Source organism: Cyclopterus lumpus, chromosome 24, assembly GCF_009769545.1.
Source record: "Cyclopterus lumpus isolate fCycLum1 chromosome 24, fCycLum1.pri, whole genome shotgun sequence".
In the NCBI taxonomy this organism is placed as follows: domain Eukaryota; kingdom Metazoa; phylum Chordata; class Actinopteri; order Perciformes; family Cyclopteridae; genus Cyclopterus; species Cyclopterus lumpus.
In genome coordinates this window covers 17,440,865-17,462,972 of record NC_046989.1, presented here as the reverse complement: position 1 = coordinate 17,462,972, position 22,108 = coordinate 17,440,865, and the positions used below count along the sequence as shown (strand labels likewise).

At 43.5% G+C, this 22,108-nt stretch overlaps 3 protein-coding genes and 1 long non-coding RNA gene across 7 annotated transcripts in view; 1 reads left to right on the top strand and 3 right to left on the bottom strand.

Moving 5' to 3' along the window:
* Nucleotides 1-2,327: 2,327 nt before the first annotated feature.
* traf3ip2a (TRAF3 interacting protein 2a) lies at nt 2,328-8,371 on the bottom strand. Its single transcript, XM_034528437.1, has 10 exons — nt 8,325-8,371; nt 7,830-7,876; nt 7,237-7,728; nt 4,810-4,960; nt 4,506-4,690; nt 4,320-4,408; nt 4,167-4,235; nt 3,978-4,082; nt 3,581-3,655; nt 2,328-3,428 (listed from the first exon to the last, which is right to left on the bottom strand). Exons 2-10 carry the CDS (start codon nt 7,843-7,845, stop codon nt 3,282-3,284), a joined length of 1,329 nt encoding a protein of 442 aa, XP_034384328.1. The 5' UTR covers nt 7,846-7,876; nt 8,325-8,371; the 3' UTR covers nt 2,328-3,281.
* On the top strand, nt 3,284-4,626 carry LOC117727891. Its single transcript, XR_004609067.1, has 3 exons — nt 3,284-3,455; nt 4,005-4,422; nt 4,518-4,626. It is a non-coding gene; the product is annotated as an uncharacterized LOC117727891 (long non-coding RNA).
* Nucleotides 8,372-9,449: 1,078 nt separating the features above from the next.
* Nucleotides 9,450-12,640, bottom strand: LOC117727759 (probable G-protein coupled receptor 139). The gene is made up of 3 exons (XM_034528193.1): nt 12,613-12,640; nt 11,796-11,913; nt 9,450-10,516 (listed from the first exon to the last, which is right to left on the bottom strand). Exons 2-3 carry the CDS (start codon nt 11,872-11,874, stop codon nt 9,450-9,452), a joined length of 1,146 nt encoding a protein of 381 aa, XP_034384084.1. The 5' UTR covers nt 11,875-11,913; nt 12,613-12,640.
* A 729-nt stretch (nt 12,641-13,369) lies between these two features.
* The window catches only part of fynb (FYN proto-oncogene, Src family tyrosine kinase b), a 48,246-nt gene continuing 39,507 nt past the window's right edge, over nt 13,370-22,108 (bottom strand). For all 4 annotated transcript variants that reach the window (XM_034527071.1, XM_034527072.1, XM_034527073.1 and 1 more), the window contains 5 exons: nt 20,284-20,463; nt 18,639-18,715; nt 17,264-17,417; nt 15,501-15,632; nt 13,370-14,871 (listed from right to left, as the gene is read on the bottom strand). In XM_034527071.1, coding sequence (XP_034382962.1) covers nt 14,663-14,871; nt 15,501-15,632; nt 17,264-17,417; nt 18,639-18,715; nt 20,284-20,463 — 752 coding nt within the window. In that variant the 3' untranslated portion in view covers nt 13,370-14,662. The remainder of the gene's footprint in view (nt 14,872-15,500; nt 15,633-17,263; nt 17,418-18,638; nt 18,716-20,283; nt 20,464-22,108) is intronic.

Sequence of the window (22,108 nt, the reverse complement as noted above, 5' to 3'; positions counted from 1 at the left end):
CTCTTCAGGGTACAGTGGACTTGTGTCCGATGCGTTTTCATGTCGCGAGAACATTTTGTGTAACTGGACATCGCTGAATAAAATTACCTGTTGTGACCTCTGGGGAAATCGCGGCCTCGTGACTTTACAACCACAAACTAGAGTCCCGGGACATTCAAAAGGGGTCCCATGACAGTAAAGGGGAACAGAAGTAAAGGGGGAACAGAAGTGCTCGCCATACAACATTCCACACCAAATCTTTCTAACAAATGGTATCAACCCAAAACAAATTGCTGCAACAACTTTTTTTAAAGGCCCATGGGATGTCCGTCATCTACTCACATTAGAATGTTTCTTAGCTCTTAAATTATACATAAACACAATGTTCATTACGGATTGATGGCTCGAGAAACTTCCAGCTTTCAAATGATGCTCACCGCTTCTATGTGGCATGTACTGTTGAGCTGCTATCTCCTCCTCACATCCCCTGTCCCCCTTTTACAAAAAGACAGATAGTCTATGTGGGTCTCTCGGGTTAAAGTCAGACTTTAACTGAAGTCACTTTGTTTTCTTTCTCCCCACCACCCGTTGGTGACGCCCGTCTGCCTCCAGCACATCTCCGCTCTGCTTAGTATTCCATTCGGATCCCTGTAATGGCCCTCATACATGGCGGAGCGGCAGCGTCTCTCCTCTCCACTGAAGGAGCCATAACCCCTCTCCAAACAGCTGGTTCGATCTGGTTCACGCTGGGGACATCGCAGTTGGGGATGAAAAATGTCTCGTTAGCGTTTTTCATCAAGATGGATGGGGGAAACCTCTGTCTGCCTGAGTGTGTGCCGACCTTGAGCGAGAGCCTGACCCTCTAAATGAGCCCATCAGCAGGAATCTGCTTACGTTCGCCAGCAAGCATGCCCGAGGTCAACGAGTGCATCAAAACTAACCCAGACTTGTATATGCCGTATATAATGCAGTGTCTGATCTAAAGTGCTTTACAATACACTGAGCGCATACATCTTAAACTGAACATAAAAGCGAAGGAAGAGAGGAGAGACGAGTCTTTGTTGTAGTTCTTTTTTTATCTCATGATTTTTGATTCAGCCCCTCAATCTGAGGGGCTGAAAGTAATATTTTATGCTCACTTCCATCATTAAAACTCATCTGTTCCCTGAAGTACAGTAAGTACTCAAAGGATCACCCAGAAATACAAAAGTAGACCACGTCATGTCAGTTAAAACTAGTAGGGGTATGGAGAGGTCTGATCCCACAAACTATTAATGTCCAGCTATTCTGACTGAGTAGTTTGACCAAAAACAAAAACAAACAACTACTTACTTGCTTTCTCCATGAACTTCTAACCGTGACGCACACAAGCGGCGAAATGAAGCCAAAAACTGCAGTTCCTCCAATGGCCACTTGAGGGCTGGCTACAGAAGAGAGTCAATAGCGGGAATGAGTTTTTGGTTAAAGGCCTTGGTCTGTGGTTAGCACAAGCTTCAGAGAGCTCAACGTTTTGTTCTGCGATACAAATACTTCAACGTAAACATCTTAATCGGTAATTTTGAATTTTTTGCACGTCTTAAAAAAAGGGGGTTGCTAACAAGTGGCTACGAAACGCCATCACAGACGAGCCCGCCCTTTAGTCTAGAATGCATTCAGAAACAACACGGCCCACTGCTTGGACCACTTTTGGAGTTCAGCTATGCAATCACTGCAGATCCAACGACTCTGATGTCGACAATGTGGTCAAACTGTGGAACTTCGGTCGTGTGATGACGGTGGGCCGTACACGGGAGGGAGATGGTAATCCCGCCTCAATGACCTTTTGACCTCCTCCCACAGCGGTTGCCGTTTAGGTCTGACAGCTGATGGACTCCATACTCGCAGTGCAGCGACGGAGACGGGATATGTCCCAGTGCCTGTGTCAGTGTGTCCCATCCAAAATTATGTTGGGATTATTTTTACGAGCAGGGCGACCCAGGGCCTTTTTTTGGAGAGTGTGGGGGGGATATCTGCGTCTGGTTGCTTTGGACTCACCAGATAAGGCAGACTCAAGTGGCGCGCAAGCTCTGGAACAATAACAAACAGTGGATTTATCGTTGCAGACAGCACTGGTGTTTACAGACAGCACCCTCCTGCAGGCGCTGATATGAGGCACAAATGTACCATAATCACTCCGATGAAGTTCAGGGGGAGGGCTGGCAGTTCAACGTATGTTTCGGTCGCAATACTTTCTGTGCCCCGTCAACAGGTCCTTTCTCACGATGTGGCTCTCGTAATCCTCGAGAACTCCTTTATGAAAATAAATAAATAACCACAGTGAAAATTGTCAGTCAGATTTTCTCACCGGCTAGTTAAAACAAAGGCATTTATTTAAAAGTATCATGAAAACAGAATGCCAATAACCTAATGGAATATTGGATGGAAGTGTCCATGCAGAGGTAACCAAGGCAGGGAGTTATTATTTGGCATATGGTGCCCCCTACTGGTGAGAGATATAGGCTCAAGAAATACAATGTAGCAGTATGCCGCTGTAATAATTAGTCTTTCTCAGTGTTTATTATGATCTATTCAACAATATTAACAAATATAAATAATGGAAAATCATATTATTATTATTAGGCTCAAATAATAACATAATAAAACATGAAGAAGATAATTCAATCAATAAGTCTGTGATGATGATTTTGAAATTACTTTTTAAAGTGGCCTTGCAAGATTAAAGGGTTGGGAATGTTGCCAACTCTTTTTCAATGAAAGCAGCTGAACGAGCTCCAAAAGACACAAGAGGTTTTTTTTTCTTCTATTTTTTTTGTCAGAGCGTTTGATTTAACTAACTCCTACTGTCGGGATTTAGCCTCACAGAATGTTTTTTTTCTGCTTATCATTTTCCCCTTTGCGATACATTCGTCTTTGAGCATGGCCGCTGTAATTCAAGATGTCTCTCCTTCAAGCTGCACTGAACATACCGGTACATACATATACTTTCATGTTGAATGGGATGTATGTGAAAAGGCTCACTCAGAGTCACAAACCCACAGAGTCTTGCTGGAAATAAATAGGGAACTTTTGTAGAGTGATATGTTAATAATGCGGAGCCCGATTGACCGGTATTCAGAGTATATAACTGGGATTTGAAACGCAGTCAAAATGAATCATGAATCTAAATAAAAACGTCAAGCTCCAAAAAGAAAACACATAACAACTAAACTGCTGTCGCATTAACCGTCCTCCTCGAGGGAGGCTCCGGCCAAATGAACAATGTGCTTTTTTTTTTTGTGCGTCTGTCCTTTTATCAGATTTTCTCAGAGGGGCCGAACGGTGAGGGTGAGGTCCGCCCCCCGCTGTGGGATGATGTAGCGCTCCTCCCTGAGCAGGCGCAGCAGCAGGTCCTGGGTGTCCCGGGGCCAGTGGTAGATCCTGGTGCTCTGCAGCCAGTTGGGGACGTGTCTCTGCAAACACAGACGGACAGACAGCGGGTCAGCCTTTTCAATGTTCTTCCTACATTAATAACTCTACTACTGCAATTCATAGAGTCTAATGGAGAGGCTTATTATGGTCTGTATGTGTTCTGTGTGTATGCTCTTCATTGCTCGTCACTTGCCTTGAATGCATTCGGAAACAACACGGGTACCAGTCTGAAGTTCAGGCAGCCTTGTTGGATGAACTCATGTTGAATCTGTGCCAACAGGAACACGTGATTATCAGGCCGGGTTAGGAGTCAGCAGTTAAGCACCATATAAAAATAGTCAATTAAATATGAGGTCAAAAGAATACTTTTAGTTTTTTAAAGCGTGAATGGCTGCAACCACGAGAGCTCCTTGAACACACAGTCAGACACACACACACACACGTTACTTCAGCACTTGTGACACACCAACACCGTGGGGATAATGATAAAATGCCCTCATGTGGGAGGGGGGCGTTTAATGACACAAACCCGCCACCAGAGGGTGATATCTCCCACTGTCCTCAGTTGTTGACAGCTGCGTGAGCCTCACCTGATTGTGAATGTACTTGGTGTGCAGGCCGTGCTCGTCATCTCCATCTCCCTCCACATCCTGCCTGTACCTAGGGCTGATGACCACGATGATGATGACTGATTTCTGTGAAGTGACAGCACACTGTCAGTCGTTTGCAGAAGACAATCCGTTACACAATTTGGATTCAGACTCGATGGCTCGACTTACGTCATTCAAAAAGCTGTCCATCCATTTGTTGATGCCCATTCTTCGGATCGGATTATCAAAGATGTCGATCTGTCAGCAGGCAGGCGCATTAAGTGTGAGTGTTTGTTCGGAAAGTCACCGAGAGGCATAAAAGGTGATGAAGACATGACTTACTGCTGGGTTGAACCCCTGATCAGTCAGAAACTTGGTGAATGTAAGGATTTCTTCGGCTGTGTCCACTGAATACGTGATGAAAACATTCCCTGCCAAAGGAAAAGTCAGTGAAACCTCTTTACCTATGTCATTACACTTCCTAAGATCAAGAGCACAGGTGCATGCAGGGACACTGACGCGACTTACTGTACTCCTCAGACAGGCTGATGATCCTCCGGATCTCCCTCGTGGCCGGCCCTGGACTGGCCTGGAGGGAGCGGTACACGTCGACCTCGTGCATCACTTCTCGAGGAGGGCCCACGCGCTGAGGCACAGACCCATAGTGGGTATTTGGAGCATATTTAGATGGCAGCCTACCGTGGGGGGGATTCCTGTGGGAGGGTTATAATCAGAAACAAGCTGAGATTCATGCATGACGTTTGTGGAAAATTAACGCGTTTAAAATATCTGAATATCTTTGACAAACGGGACAGGAATTGTCCTGTCATACCGTGACTGTTGGTAGCGGTGAGGCTCGTCGCATGGATCCCCTGGGTAGTTGCGCTTAAAATGATAATTATAATTATCATTGTGACGGGGCATATTTGCTGGAGGGCAGCACGCACACTGTCGAACATGACTCCCCTGCATTGGATTGGGGCCTGTAGAGAGATAAGGAGGAGAAGCAGACATTAAATGAGGTCATGCAGACTCACCAGAAACAGGGTCGGAGAGGCAACTTTTATAACTAAATCCATCACAAACGTACAGGATCTGTGCATGTCATGGAAGTGGTCCTACTTTTGTAACAGTCATCGGAATAGCAGATTTACCTTTTAGTCAATAATATTCCAGATCTGTAAAAATAATATTCCATATCTGTAAAAAATATAATAATATCCCCAAATGACCTACTACTACTGACACTATGTTATTACATAGAGGGGTCATCCTCATGTCCCCACGATCCTCATTGTGAGAGATCGGTAAGGACAATCACTGCAGTTCAAAAAGGTGAAGACATACATTGAACATTTGACTTAGGGATGAAAATAATAATATTTTTTTCTGTAAAGAGAATACTGAACTGGTGAACATGGGACGCCGGGCATACAGACGCGCTCCCTGCACGAGTGCCACGGGACTCTGACGACACCCACACAAATTAAACTATTTAATGGTGAACAGTTCATTGAGTGAACCACCTGTTCAACAGCGAGGTAAACTTATCGATGGATGCATAGCACAACAAGACGAGAGGGCTCTGTGAGGCCACACCGAGGCACAGCGGTTCTGAGCTACTGTACATGCTGATGTCAGCACACTAACAGGCTCGCAAAGACAATGTAACCTCTCAGTTTGGTGTACATTTACGAATAACTTCGGAACACAAAGTACAGCAGCGGTAGCTGTGATTACAGTTCACTGTGCGTGGACCAGAGGGGGAACAGCGGTACACATTTTGTTGAGACATTGCCATCACTGAAACTAGCTAGCTAGCGGGGCTAAACAAGCAACAAAATAAATGTGTTCAAAACAGATTTACTGCTTTGTTTGGTCAGAGAAATGGTAGAATAAAATATATCGGTGCAGGCAACAAGCTTCTAATATTGAAATGAAATGAAAAGCTAATGTCTAGACTTGCTTTATTGAACGAAAGCTAATGGTTAGCGTAGCATGAAGTCAGTGACTTACTGAATATCTACAGGTGGGGTATTTAGTTGGTTGCAATCTGCACCTGGGAAAATGAGTCCCTGACAACTTAAACCTTTTGAAAAATGTTCTTAATGTAGATAATTGTGGTTTTACTTTTTACAGGTTTTTAAACATCTGTCTCTTATGTTTGCCTCTTAGAAACACAATGGAGGTGAATTCAATTTAATCTGTGGCATTTACAGCACAGAAAATTACATTTAATACAACTAGCAGCAACGCGTCTTAAAAAAAACAATATCTTATTTATTGTGGATAATCCACAGACCTGAAAGATAATTTTTTACCAATGTGAACACCATCATCAAAATTCCCATTACCTTCATTGTAGTGAGACAAATGACAAATAAAACAATCTGCAGGGATATAAATGCTAAACTAAAAGTAAGAGAAAATCTGTCTTTGTGTAATTTGACCCTATAATTAATTTAGATATTGGCCCTTCATTAATAAATTCTAAAATAAAAATGAAATATTAGCAGACATGTCATCCAACAACCAAACAGTATAATCTTATATTCAAAGATTATTTTGTATCTGCTGTGTAACAATAAAAAATAATAATTGTCAAATGTAAGGAGATATTCATGTTCCCCAACACTGACAGTAAAGGCCTTTGCACACCAAGTCGGTGGTTCTAGTCATAAATTCATGAACGTCTAAAAACAAATACGACCTCATGTCGTGACCTCACACTTTTCACAGCAGGTGTAATTTCCTGCATTGTTTCCCAAATTGTCAGAGTTGTTTGAGCACTCAGAGCCACCCTAATAAGAACGCCATCATCCAAAATGAAACCTGATAAGCTGATTAACTTTTAATTTAAAAAAGTAGATTGTGGCAGGTAATTGAAGAACATCTTGGAGTGTGGGACGGTCACAAAACAAAGGCTGTACGAAAGATTAGACCGTAGTGATAATGCTCTAGGCTAGTGGTTCTCGACCTGGAGTTCTGGACCCCCAAGGGTCCTGGAGTTGCCAGATGAAAATAAAAGAACAGCAGCTAAACAATAGCTTCTTGCTAATGTTGTTAATTCCTGAGCCGAGTTTGGGACTAGCACTACCCATTGCATCGACGTAATTAATTCAGTTGTGTCTCATATTGCAAATTGTCGTAACAAATGGAATAATAAAACGCATTAAACTCAACAGGCTCTACAGGTTAAAAACATACAAGGATTTGGTGTGCCTAAACACCAAACACATAATATTTCAATCACACTGACCGTTCATGCATGCTGCTGGGTATTGTGGTGGGACATCGTGGGTGCAGTTAACTTCAGACTTGAGTGAGAAAGGAGGCTCCAACGCCTCCTGGACAGAGTGACCATGGGGCCAGTCTGAAGGGCCAGCGATGCCTCTGCTGTGGTCCCCCACGGGACCCCGTTCATACAACAGCGCCTGCTCTCTGAGACTATGAGGCCAACCACCTGCAGGGAGGAGGCTGTTCGTCTGTCCCGGACGTGAAGATGTGACGGAACAAGGTTGGGGGGCACCGCGATAGGCTGCTCTGGGATCCTGCTGGTGCTGGTCCCCAGGGAGTCTCCACTGGTCGTCGTTGTGCGCTGGCCCCCTGGCTTGCCCATAGCTATGTTTCTGCAGGCTGGTCTCTGGATGGCAACTGCACTGTTTGCAAGCAGGAAACCAGGCCAAGTCCAGACTTGAGGATGTCATGCTCTCATCCGTCTCAACAGGAGCCCTCTGGTGCGGGCAGGGCCCTGACAACGGGAGGCAACAGAAAAAAGGAGTTCACTCGGAAAGACTCTTTGATCGGCTGGACAGACTTATAACTGCTATCTGATGAGGTGTATTGTCTTACCTTTAAAAGAGTCCATCTTGTCACTGAGGAAAACGTGTCTATTGCCTCTGGTGAAGTTGAAAATGAAAACATTGAAGGAATGTAATAGAGCGTGACAATTTAAAGAGACAGTATTTTACATGTGCACAACGTGTAGTTTCAACTGAGAGACTCAAAGTCCACTTTTAAAGTCGCTACCAAGAAGTAAAAACCATGATCACGATTGAAAATGTACATCTGAATGTGAATGAGCACGATCAAGTATAAACAGTTCTCAACGGGAGTATTACACATTCCTTTCTCTTCCTCTCGGAATAGGTGTGACACACTGCGTTTACCGTCAGAGGCGTGTTTGAGTGAAACACATCAACACGAAAACTAGTACAAAGGTCAGAATCATGGATCTAAAAGGTATGCCGAGTATGTCTCCTTGACAAAAATCTGAACAAGTTTTCAGTGTGTTTTCCGCACACACATGTAGAGAATAAAAGCAGAACGCTATACTACCTCACCTACCTTCTCTTAGGTCTGCTTATTCCTCAGCCACAGCACAAACCTGTTGTGAGGGAAACAGGAAACATTCCCACTATGCAAAGCAGAGTGGCCTCGTGACCCATTTATGCAAATTATTCAGGGCATTGAAGACTGCAACTGGCTTTCTGCATCCCAACAGAGTAAACTGTAACTTTGAGAGGTGGCGGGTCGGATTTACATACAGCCCCTATAAACGAGCACATGCAAATCTTCAAGCAACACATTCAAATTCGTCAGAAAGTACACAATTGACTTGACTTGTACATTAACAGCACCGCAGCGCTGCTCATATGTATTCAAATGTTTTATTTGGAACAAATCATTAAGCCATTTAATGTCTTGTGGCAAGTTTTGGATGATATTTCCAAGGCTATAAAACAGGTCAGGTTGCTTCCTTCATCCACATTCATATTTCACTCGCGGTATGATGGACGACACAGTCAGGTTGTAGTTGGCGATACATGCTAACGTTATAGTGCTAACACACTCACGATGACAAATGCTAATATGCAAATACGGTTTATAATTTTCCCCGATGCTAGCATGCTAGTTAACACTAAACACAAAGTGATGAGTCATTAGTTCAGCAGGTATTTCATCACAAACCAACAAGTACTGGATTCATTAAAATGTTCACCTAATGGTGGCACTAGAGGAAGAATGAAAAAGATCAAGTCATGAAGATATATCATCTGGGAACCATGAATGCCTTTATCGACATTCGTGCCAATCCATAAATGTTGGAAGCTGTCACCTGGAAGACCAGAGTCATCGGGATTCATCCTCTGAGGTCCATTCACGTCAAAACTCCATGGAAACACATCAAAACGTTTTTGAGATACTTCATTCTGGAATAAAAGGAATGGACTGACCACCCTTGCCGACCCTGTAGCTACTCAGCTCGGTGGCTGATAACAAAACCAAAAATGAAAGGCGCTAAATTCCAAATTCAGAGCATATCTGTGATTGTGGGGTGGGCGCCACACCGCCCTCAACATGGCGACGGTACGAACAGTGCAAACAACAGAAACAGTGGTGACAAACAGTGTTTACCCGTGGGCAATATATCTTATCTAAGATTATATTGTCAAACTACAATTTCCATGGTCATGGATGAACGTTTACTCTTTGAAGGTACAAGTCTGATCCATTCTTCCAGGTCCTTTCTACTGTCGGTTTGAGATTGGTTAGCACCACAGTCACAGGGTCGCTGGATGGTGAGGCCTTATGAACTGCCACTGAGAAGACTTTCATGGTGGTGTGGGTGAGGATGGAGCCCAGCTCGAGGGCCTTCGCCTTACATGTTGCCATTTGGACCAGCTCCTGCCGGAAGCGCCGGCTGACCATACAGTAGAGCAGGAAGTTGGTGGCGGAGTTGAGGTTCTGCAGCATGTTGGCTAAGTCTCCGGCCACATTGATGGGGATGCTGTAGTCGTTTCTGTTGAAATTCTCGTAGTTGTACTTGGTCCTGAGGATACAGTACGTGACAAAGCGAGGCAGGCTGAGGACGACGAAGGACACAGAGACGGTGCCCAGCAGCAGGATGGTCCTCCTCAGCATGCCCCTGGTGCTCCTCCCATGCATGACGCGACGCTCTTCCTTGGTAAAGAGGTTTGTGGCGCGGTACAGATGGTGCCCGATGAGGTAGTTGAAGATGATGACCGACACGATGGGGATTCCCCCCGAGAGGAATGTAGTTATCCACACAATAACTGTAGTGTACACCTCATTGCGGTAGTGACACCTGGGCAGAGTCATATTCACCCCGTCCACGGTGAGGTTGACCGGTGTGACGGTATTGATCCAGCCCACCGGCACGGAGACGAGGTGCGACACCAGAACAATGGCAACACAGGTCAGTTTAGTGACCCGGGCCTGGGAGAAGTGCTGCTTGGCCGCTGTGCTGCGAAGAACGAGGTAGCGCTCGATGGTGAACACCACCACGATCCAGGAGGAGCTGTAAAGCGATCCATACTGCAGGAACCCCAGGATGCCACACCAGGGATAGGAGTGCCAAAAGGGCTGCAGTAGCCAGAAAGTGAGGGTCAGGTCAACGAGGATCACCCACACCAGGTAGAAGGTGTCCACGAGGGCCAGACAGCTCAGGTAAACAATAGCTGTGTTGGACATCCCGCATTTACGGAAGCAGATCATGTAGAATGTGAAGAGGTTGGCTGGGGGACAGGAACACAAATTCTTAGATGGATACATTTTCCCGCCTGGTGGTACTTTATACCACAGACTTTAAAAATCCATTCATTGACTGCGTTCTGGACACTTCGGGGAAACAGCAAAATTAGGATGTCGAAAAATACGGACCCTTTGTCACGGCCCTTGGCGTCTGATACCGACGCACAAGGGTTTCAAGTAACTACCATGTAAACCCATCTTCGCCATTATTAGATGCTCAGAGAATATGTTACCGGGAGAGTGATTACATTCTATAAATACTGAAAAAAAGGTTGAAGCCAGTGTTGGTGTTCCAAAGTATAGTAGAGCTATATTTACTTTGTTACTTTGTTTTCCGTACTAATGTTATGTTGTCTATGTTTCACTTAGTTTACATTCTCATTTTAAGCCTAACCATAATGATTATTCCTTGACCTAGCTAAGTGGTTCTGCTAAAAGAACACACCACATGGCTAACACATGAGCTAAAAGATGCTAAAACAGAACGTAGACCTATGATTGACACTTTCACATTAGACAGAGATTGATACAAAATAATTATAAAAAGAATATTGGCTAGCGCCAACAAAGTATTCAAATGCCTAATAACTGAGTAATAATCGGTTTCAGTGTATAAATCAAAGGACATTTTGGTTTTTGCCAGAATGTTTAGCCTAGCTTAGCTCGGTCAAAAATGAGAAGTCCCCAAGTCAGTTCAATGTTGTCACAGCAGTCTGCAAACCTTATGAGACGATGTACATGTATCCAGCAGCTGTTGGTTAAGAAATATAGCCTAGTTCTCATGCTAACTCTTTCTAAAACAATAGGGTAATGCTTCTTTATTTCCAGTTGTACATGTTTAAAACATGCAATGTGTAACTAAGACCATTTTTGTTTCTGGAAGTGTATTTTTAGCTGGTCAGTTAGGCTCACCGTTTCCCTTCTTTCAGTGGTTTAGCTAAGCTACGGCCTTCCTACATCTGCAAAGAACATCAACCTTATTCTCTGAATATGGGTTTTAATGTCAGTGTGTATCACATATTTACAGGACTATCCTTTAATATGTGCAATTATAGCATTCACGTTAGTGATGAATATAAAATGGTGCTCGACCAGGATGCTTTGTGGGTCATAGTGTGCAAGGGATTGACGATTAGTGCCCGCAGGACAAACTGTGCAAAAGGGGACTGATTAACAAACAATAATGTCATTAATAACCTATAAACGCACGTCCTGATTAAGCCGATGCAAGCATTGTCCGGCCAAAGACGAGAAGATACAAACCTGGAATGCCCATGACGCAAAGCAAAGGGTAGTAGACCTTCTGGACGGCGACGAAGACGGTGACGTTGGCTCCCTCCATAGTTTATTCACAGCCAGGCAACAGCTCACATGCTAATACCTGCAATAAAGCCATTAGAGAGGCGGAGGAGAAGAGCAGTACCAGTAGACAAACACTGGGGAGGGCCTTTGTCACAGATTAGAGCTTTTTTTAACGCTTTAAAGCACTGGAGCTGTGGAGCTTTTATTACTTTGAACTACTTACGACCCATTTAGGTGAAAGTGGCAGGATTTTAAATGTCAGCTTCATCAATACAATGCTGCGATTACAATTATCACCAAAATGACTTAAATGTACAATTTGAAGTCGAGAAAAAGAAAACCGTACATTACAAATTTAACTTGGGATATGGATCCAACCTATACTATGCCATTATACCTCTTTAGCTTATTTGTTTGCACACCTCTTTTTTTTTTTAAGGTTTAACTAGTAAACAATAACTTGATTCGGGTCAAATGTGAGCCATTCAGCTGATGACTCACAATAAACGGCGGATGGAAGCTGATCGGTCTGCTTTAGGGCAGGTCTCATTGGGGAGTCGCTGAAGAGAAGGAAGCAGTGGAGGGTTCTGTTCAAAGGTGTTTCTTTTGTTTTTTTCAATCTCTAACAACATACAAAACAGTACACTAATCCACTGTTGACCACACACAGATCCCTATAGCTATGTCTAATGCTCGTTTTAGTGAGGCTTACTTATCATTAATAACCTTTTCTGAAATTAAGAGCAAAAAACAGAACAATGGGTAAAATCAGACATACCTGGTGTCTGTAGATCCTCCGTGCTGTGTTCTATATGGCTATGAAGTTATGCCTCCTCAAGGACAAGACTATCAGTGATATGAGGAGGGGTGGATGAGTCAGCTCCAGCTGCTGCCTCAGGAGGAGGGAGTCACACCACCTGACCTACGACTGGTGCTGAGATACTCAATGATGACTACAAGTTTGTACAGAAAGAAACTAAAATTTCAAAACGTTTTAATTTTTCCCCACTGGACAGCTGCAACTGAAAATACATTTCTCAAGGTATTAAAAATAAATAAACACTCAAAGGTTTGTGTTTTAAACCTTGCAGCTGTTGGGAAACAATGATGCTCCATGACACTGTACTGCATTCGGATGATTACTACTCTACTACTACTATAGTATCTACTGTACTGAGGTGCCCCTGACCCCCAAAGGTCTCAGGGTCACCTCATGTCAGTCAGTCTTGGTATTTGTTTTATTTTTTAAATGCCAATTAATTAGGGAATTTGCACCACTAAAGTACAGTATCAACTAAAGGGAGTCCGGCATTACTAATGTAATACAAATATACAGACTAAAAATGTACTTTGAAACTACAAACAACACTCATAACGACCAAACGTAATGCCCTGACACCCTGACACACACACACACACACACACACACACACACACACACACACACACACACACACACACACACACACACACACACACACACACACACACACACACACACACACACACACACACACACACACACACACACAGTGTCTTGGAAAGAGTGTAAAATGTTTATTGTCCTTTTCTGAATTCAAAACTCCATGTCACTGAATAAATGAAACAACTTTAAAAAAAATCTTTAAAAAAATTGAAAAGAGGGAGGTTAGCGACACTTAAAAGCAATTAGCTGTACGACTGAAACATTTTTCCATTGGCCACGAAACCATCTGTATTAAGACCTGATCAGGTCTGACTCGTTTTCTATTCCAGCTGGTTTCTTTGTGAACTCAACCCTTAAAGTCTTTCACATCTCATCGCAAATTGCAACATGAGTTGGCACCAAAGCTTCCACTGAACATACAGTTTGAAATTTAAATAAAATCACACTCTGTAAAAACTCAAATACTGATTGACGATAACCGTGTCAGGAAAACATAAAAGAAGGAGGAAGTGAGCTGGTCCAGGTTCAGCTGCAGGTCCACGAAGACCACCGCGCCGACGGCTCAAATAAGACACACATACTCTCTTCTTAAATTAATTAATTAATTAATCTCTTCCAGTTAAACAAAAGCAACACGGTTTTTCTAAAAATTATAAGCGAGGAGAGATATGTTTAAAAAATCCTTACACGCTCAGTTGTAATTTACAAAAACATGTGACATACATCATTTGTAAAAGAGCCATACGCAGCGGCAGCCTGACAGCTCTGAGAAAGATCTCTGGGGTGCATGGTCAGAAGAAAAAGAAAGAAAAAGGCTGACGGAGGACTGCGTCATGCTCGTCTCGAGTTGCTGGAATACTACTAACTGGAAAGTCAAGAATGAAGCAATAATCTGGGTTAGATTTGTTTTTTTTCCACATTATGGAAAATTTGAAAAAAATATATATGGAGGCTTTCGATCCGATCTCTAGAAAATAATACAGGAGCTACGGTATAACACAAGTCCAGATGAACTGTGCCTGCTCTGAAAGGGTTCTCTTCGTTTGCCTTCATCATTTGCATCATTTTCATATTACTTTTGTGCAGGAGAAAATACAAATCTTAAAGCAAACAAATAAACTAAAAACAAGCCTTTCTTATTTACATTGAATACATTGCATTATCACGATCCCGGTTAACTCCGTCCGTCGTCCTTCCCCACCACCTCAACCTCCCAAATTATGCCATTCGCCGAGTTCAGACACTAGAGGGCGTGTCAGAGACGGAGGGGGTTGTGTTCCGAGCTGGAGGAAGCTGTACAGATCTAAAAAAAGAAAAGAATAGACCTGGCTGGGAAGGCTCCAGAGTTTTGTAACAGCGCTGATTCAGCCAGTCCTGGCCCCAGCCCGAGGGGGGGAGGGGTCTAGAGGTTGTCCCCGGGCTGGTACTGAGGCTCTGTGGCCGTGAAGTAGTCCTCCAGGAAGGCTTGCAGGTACTCGAAGGTAGGCCGCTCCTCGGCGTCCTTCTTCCAGCACTGCAGCATCAGCTCGTGCAGCGAGATGGGGCAGTCCTGGGGGCACGGCATCCGGTAGCCCCGCTCCACCTGCTCCAGCACCTCGCGGTTGTTCATGCCTGGAAGTGAAAACACATGTGCAAAGTGACGGAAGTGCTGACCCTGAAACGCATCGATACGAGACCGGCTGCTTTCCTTTGGGCCTCGGTGACCTTTTGGGACAAATCTTTTTCCTGAAGGGATAGTTTGGGTGTTGTGGGGTTGTTGGATTGTACTGATCTCTGTCAGCAGGCTGCCTTTCCCCTCAGCTCATTGCGTGCTAACTGTCCTCAGCCCCACCAGCCACATCTGGACTAACATGTGTTTCCCTCCCTGCATGGAGCTGCACTCCGAGTACACTATGTGCCTCGCCTCCTCTGCTTTCAGGATAAGTTTCTGTCTGAAATGCTGTTTCACAGGCGAGTAGCAGAAATTAAGTGTGGTCTCATATTCTGGCAGAGAAAGGAAGGTTACCCAAGCATTAAATAACCATTTAATTCAATAAACTGCATGAGGGGCCTGTTGCCATGGAAAGAAAGCTGTGTTTGTTTTGGTAATGACTCCCGGTTACACTTACACACACTTACACACACACACACGAGGTTTGTTCTTATCAGGCCTCTTTATCGACGTGTCCCAAGTGGTCTCAAGGTGAAAGCGACGCCTCTGCTCTGTTTACCCCACCCCTCCTTCGCTCCACTCCACTCACCTGGGTAAGGCACCCGACCCTTGGTGACCAGCTCCGTCAGCAAGATGCCGAACGACCACACGTCCGACTTGATGGTGAACTTCCCGTACAGCGCAGCCTCCGGGGCGGTCCACTTAATGGGGAACTTTGCTCCTGCAGGAGAGCAGAGATGAAAGAAGCGTCGGTGATGTCCAGTCACCTCCTGAACCTCTGTTCTTGTTATAATACACAAGTTTGGTAAAGAGCTGTGGCCTTCTATGGTCGGACAAAGCTATCGCCTCTGTGTGCCTGCAGTACCTAAAATACATTCTGGTGTACTGGAGGTATGATTACCTTTTCAGTTCTATCTGACCCACTGCCGGGTCACAGATATACATGCGATTTTCTAAACTTTAAAGCTACTCAATGTGGAAAAGTTCCGACGTTAATTAAAACCACTCTAACGTTGGGTCATGAGAGGCTGAATGACAACGTTCAGCATCTGCCAGCTGTAAAAAAGATTTTACTTTTCAAAGCACAGCTTCAAAAACATGTGCGTGGCAAAATGACTTCATGTGTCAAAGGGAGAAGAACAATTCTTAAAAGATGATTTTCATAAGCACGGACAAACTGCATGAACAGGAACGGCTGTTGTGACCTCAAGCTCCCCAGCACTCACGATGTACTGGGTGACGACCAACACTTTGGAGAAACCAGTGTGCGCTAGATTAAATAAATTATCCAGCCAAGAAACAGAACTCAGTGTTGCCGACTTAAGACAGCATCAAGTGAAGAGAGATATAGGTCCCCGTCTGGACTCAAACACGTTGAACATGTGGCAGCCTCTCAACACTCCAAGCACCAGGGTAAAATGCGTGAAATATATAATGAAAAACACAAGCAATATAAATCAAAAGCATGTATGTGAAGGATGCAGCTGTGATGGGTGTTGTAGGTCCACTTACAGAAATAAGAACCCTTCAAACAACATAGTTCTTTGTTCATTTTGAGGATTGTTCTTGCATTTTGGCTTCCTATTTGAACATATCTAGACCATTTACTGTTCAAAAAACACATTATTTTCCACTTACCGTCTGTCTGAATTCACCTGACTTCACTCTCTGTCTGAAATGCTCCGTTTTAGGCACATGTCAATTTAAGAGAAGGGTTTCTGAATAACGAGAGTGCATTTCTGTGGATTGTTTTGTGATACTTTCACAGTATTTACATGGCACCTGTATCTGTTTTTTTAAATCAAAAAACACCTCTCACTTTCTACACAAGATTTCATCATCAGCGAATGAAATCGTCATGACAACCGAGCAACTCCGTCTACCGACAAAGCCCACAATATGTAGAAGCAAAGCCTTCAAAGACATCCTGGAAGTGCACCGGGAGAATGTTTATATCCTATTTCCAAGGGGATGAATGAACCTTCGAACTCTGCATATCTCTCCAGCCGACTTAATGACAAAAATCAAATAACAATAATAGGATGGACTGAACAAAAAAACGCTCATGCGGTCTGATTGTCAGACTAGAAACACTGTGGGCAGCTTCAATGGCCGATAATAGAACATTCATATCCGCCTTCTAAACTCTGAGAGTGTCTCCTTTCTGTTTCGGTGTTACAGTGAGCAAATCATTTGCAGCTTGATGTGGGCGTTTTTGCATATTTTGCAGTTCTGGGAAAATGTCCTCCATGACCTAATGCAGACACAGGGCCCGTGAATGTGTGCGAGCGGCACCACGTGCATTTAACATTGTGTGTGTGTGTGTGTGTGTGTGTGCGGGGGAAGCCCCACCTTGCCGGGCCGTGTATTCGTTGTCCTCGATGAGTCTGGCCAGGCCGAAGTCGGCGATCTTGCACACCTGGTTGTCTCCCACCAGGATGTTGGCGGAGCGCAGGTCTCTGTGGATGTAGTTCATCCTCTCGATGTAGGCCATGCCCGCCGCCACCTGGAGCCCAGAACGCCAGCGTAGGATTGTTTACTGCTGAATGTGAATTTGCCTCTTCGTGAAGAGAGAAGTACTACTTTGTGTGCAACTTTGAAGCGCATATAAAAAAAAAAAAGTGGATATATGTTGGTTGGGAGAGAAAACATGTCAATCCAACCCCCCCCCCAAAACAGATCTGCAGGGAAGTGATTCTGCAGAGCAGGAGAAGAGCTAAAAGAATAAAAACCTCCCGTATGCCCTTGGGCTTTAGAAATAGTTGATGGTAGTTATTGGTCAGAGATATTTACATTCAACATGCATGCATAATAAATACCTGTTTTTATGCAGAAAACAGAACATCATGTTTATGAAAGTTTAATTACTATTACAGTAAATGTATTACCTGCCGGACATTTGGGGTCAAAATAGGATGCTCTGCTATGGACTTATTAATATATTACGTTGAGAAGAAATGTTTTCTTTTGCACACGTTTTAAATTAAAAGCCGACCAGACAAGTTAAGTATGATGTTCTTTGAGGTGCTGGAAGTTTTTTAATGCAGAATATCTGTGTGTGTTCATCGATGGCGATTAAAAAACCCGAAAAGCATTTCTTCTTCAGGTCAGCATTTCCATCAAGAGGAGACACAAGTCGTGTTTCCATTCATGTATTTTCACATTAAGAAAAGGTGTATGGAAACAGTTAAATTGAATAATACTTAAATTGCCCCATTATGTTTTTACGCTCACGTGAGGTGATTTTTGCCTTTTGTCGAAAAAGAGATGAATTAGACACTGAAACCCATTTTGCCTCATGAGTTCTAACGTAGCAAACGTTTCGTTTAAATATCTCCAAACCAGTTGAATTAAACGCCCCAAATTCATATTTCTGTTCATTTGCTGTGGGCAGATTAACAGATAAATCAATTGCCAGCTATTCTGGGAGGATTTTACATTTTATCTTTAATATATGATTTTATATTAAATATTTTTGAACACTTTGAATATTTGGGCTTTGGACAGTTGGCCTGACACAGGAATGATCCAACTAAATGTAATGAAATATAGTGCTGGTGTCTAATACAAGCCTATTTCAAATGAAGGCCTGGTTCTCTGAGGTGTTAAAAGTACATAAAAAAATTTCCAAAGGTTCTGAATTAGTTTTTCTGTTTTCAGGAAACACGTCTACCATCCTGTTACTGTCATGCACCAGAAACCGGTCCTTTTGTTTTTTTTGGTGTACCTGCGCCGCCATGTCCACCAGGTTCGGCAGCTTCGACCCTCGTCCTTCTCCGTCCTTCAAGAATTCCAGCAGGCTTCCTACAGCAGACACAGACAGCGAATCAGTGGTGGCCCCGTTGCCTCGGCCATGAGTGTTTTGGAGACACGAGGCTTGTAATTTGTCCGTTTGCTTCCGATGTAAAACATCAACAATAATACATTGACTGTAAAAGGGAAAATAACGGATTGGGGGATCGCCACAAATACTTTGGACATTCATGAGATTTCACATTTTTTTAAAAACACATTCCCTTCTCCAACTCGACGGGCTGACCCAGATGTGACAGCTTGTGCATGCGACATCAAAGTTTCCCTCCTTGTATTCCCTGGTGTTTAATGTGCGTCCACAGCTCTTTCTTGTGGGCTTTCTGAATTGCAGTGTTTTTTGGAGGATTGTTTTTCGAAGGCCTTAATCATCTCCAGTCTCTTTGAAACAAAGAGTTTACCATCCCCATTATTCTGATTGGAATGAAACAACAACCCGTTCGGTCTAAATAAAAAAAAAGTGCAATTTGCTTAAATACATACTAGAAAGAAATCAGGTACATAAATATAGTATAGTACTGTAGATTTAAACCATTTTGTACATCTTACTGGGGTATTATATCTTTTTTGTTTTTGCTTTTGTGGCAACTCAGGTCAAACAAAGTTGAGACCAAGCCTATTCATTGTTATGCTCCACAAGCAGCAGGGCCTACATTAATGAGCACATCCATGGTCTTCAGAGGATGATTACATGTTTTCGGGGCACAAACATTAACAAATAATGTGTAGATTGTAATTTTGTACTAAGCACATTTATGCTTCCAAGAGGCTGAACCCTTTCCATTTTCAACATTACATGAGCTTTACCTTTATAAATGCTTGGCAGAAGGATGAATCTAAATGAACAACCTTTCCTCTCCCACTGGTCGAACTCAATGTGACAGACAGAAATGCATTGTAGACTGTTAAGGTGCTCACTAGAAACATATTGGGTTCTTTGGCCTGTCCCCATAGGAGACCCTTTTTAATAATAATAATAATACAAAACATTTTGGTTCCTGTGACCATTTCAGAGGGTTCCACCTAGAACCCAACTTTAATGGTTATATCTAGAAACATGTGTGAAATGTTCCAGCCAGAACCCCCTGGATGAGGTTCTACAGAGAATGCTCCATGAAACCCTGAATGCACCCAGGGGGCTCTGAAAAAAAGATACATTTTCGTGCCAAATGGAATTTATTAAGAAATGCATGTCTTCCTCTCTGCCTGTATCCATGTGTGTCATGAGCTCATGAGCGGTCAGTGGATACATATTGGCCGTAGCAAATACAGGAAGGAACAGAGTGTATCCAAAGTTTTGCATTAGCCTAAAGAGATATTTACAGAGAACAAACACGTAGCTTCAGGACACCGAGTCAGATTCAGGTCTCAAATTTAGCTGGACTAGTTTGGGCATATCGAGTTGGGGTCTTAAGGTGCAGGTTCAGGTCTCAGCTTGAGACTCTTTTGTATAATTGAGTGCAACCTCACAGGGCTGCTTACAAATTAGGTCTTGTTTTAAGTTTGATATGACTGTGTGTGTGTGTGTGTGTGTGTGTGTATACACGCATATGCTCATCTACCTTGGCCCATGTACTCTGTGACGATGTAAATGGGCTCCTCGGACACCACGGCGTAGAGCTGCACCAGCTTGTCATGGCGGAGTTTCTTCATGATCTGAGCCTCCTCCAGGAAGGACTCGGGGGACATGGTCCCGGGCTTCAGAGTCTTCACTGCCACCTTGGTGGTGCCGTTCCACGTTCCTGGCACACGCATACATAAGCTGGCGTCATAAGGGGCAACATCGATTCATATTCAAATCACATCACGTCAAAGTCAGACTTGCCAACCCCGCCGGCTGACCTGAAGAGAAGATCGGCGGCTGAGGGGTCGAGTCTTGCTTCAAAATGACAACGTGGTAAACATGCAGCACAGAATGAGATCAGGAGACAATATGAGAATCCGCTCGTCTGTAAGTCTCATGCACAGAGGTTGTGCTGGAGGATAATTAAATGGGTATGAGATTTAGACTGGACCTTGATTTTAAATGGCTTTTAAAAGCCAGGAGAGGCATCCAGCCACAATACGCCAACACGGGAGCAGATAATCCTTTGTAGGATGATTAACAAAAGGTGAGCCTGTAAGCTCCTCGCCGGTTGCATGCCAGGTACTGCAACACAAGCATGGCAATGCCACCAATGTGCACTGCCTCCGTGTCAGAGCGGCCATCATAAGAAATCACTGTAATCACTCCAATAAAGTGGTACTCCCTGCATCTCATTCTGTGACAGTACCGGCTAAACGAATATTAGTAGTGACCCAAAGGGATCGCAGAGCACATCGACTAACATGTCCGTGTGTTTGGGGGTCGGGGGCTTCTTTAGTGATGCAGCTGTGCAGACATTTTTGGGAGTCTGGACTGAGCTGGTGACGGTCACCTGCCGCGGTGGTTGGTAAAAGGATCCCAGAGGCTGGGAGTCATCTGGGAGAAGCGCTGTGCTCAGTATCTGTCCAGTTGGGATATGATAAGAATGAGCAACCTCATGTTCTGCAGTATGGAAGCCCAAATTGGCCAAAACTAAATAACAGGAATTTGTTTTTAACTTTGGTTTATTTGATAAGGAACAGTGCACATAAATAAAAACATTTCTGTAAATGTGCCAGAGTTAGCCAAGAAGCTATTTTTCATCTGTAGTCCCGAAATTAAATGAACGAAGAGAGTTAAACATGTAAATAGTGAAATTATTTAATTAATTCCTAAAACTTTTGCAGTCAGTGAAATAATGTGGACAAACCTGTGCCAGAAACTTACACACTAATTTCAGTGTTTAATTAGCAGTAGTGTTGCAGAATAAGAACCGCTGTGTTTAGCGGGGATGTACTAGCCTTGTTTGCTAGTTTGTTTTGCAAGCCAAGGAGCAGGACCAGATATATACCCTACATAAGAATCCCACAGTAGCTTGTAAACCAAATGCCTTTAAACCAAATAATAAAATACTTTGTCTTTCATAAAGAAAGAAATATCCTTTACAAAATACTTTGTCTTTCATAAAGAAGGAAACATCCTTTACAAAACAGATATGTTAGCTTCTGTTCGACTTCAAATCATTTAGCTTTTGTTCACTAGAGCAACGACGCAAATACCAAAGTCATTTGGAAACTAGAACGGGCACTCGGTAGAGCGCATACCTTGCCGAACATTTTGGCATTAGTTGCATGCCAATTGGATAAAAATTTACCGCGTTATGATAAAAATACGATTTTGACCTTTTCATGACCTTGACCTTTGACCCGATCGCTCCCACAATCTAATCAAATGGTCCCCGGATAACAGCCAATCATCCCACCAAATTTCATGCAATTCGGTTTAATACTTTTTGAGTTATGCGAATAACAAACAGACATATT

What these genes read in the sequence shown, in the direction of transcription:
- traf3ip2a (XM_034528437.1), bottom strand. An exon ending in ATCAGGGGTTCAACCCAGCA is followed by an intron (nt 4,236 to 4,319) that starts GTAAGTCATGTC and finishes GCCTGCTGACAG; the next exon opens with ATCGACATCTTTGATAATCC. An exon ending in CCAAGTACATTCACAATCAG is followed by an intron (nt 3,656 to 3,977) that starts GTGAGGCTCACG and finishes CTGTTGGCACAG; the next exon opens with ATTCAACATGAGTTCATCCA.
- LOC117727759 (XM_034528193.1), bottom strand. Translation starts at nt 11,874, where the DNA reads ATGGAGGGAGCCAACGTCACCGTCTTCGTCGCCGTCCAGAAGGTCTAC. An exon ending in TTGCGTCATGGGCATTCCAG is followed by an intron (nt 10,517 to 11,795) that starts GTTTGTATCTTC and finishes CCTGTCCCCCAG; the next exon opens with CCAACCTCTTCACATTCTAC.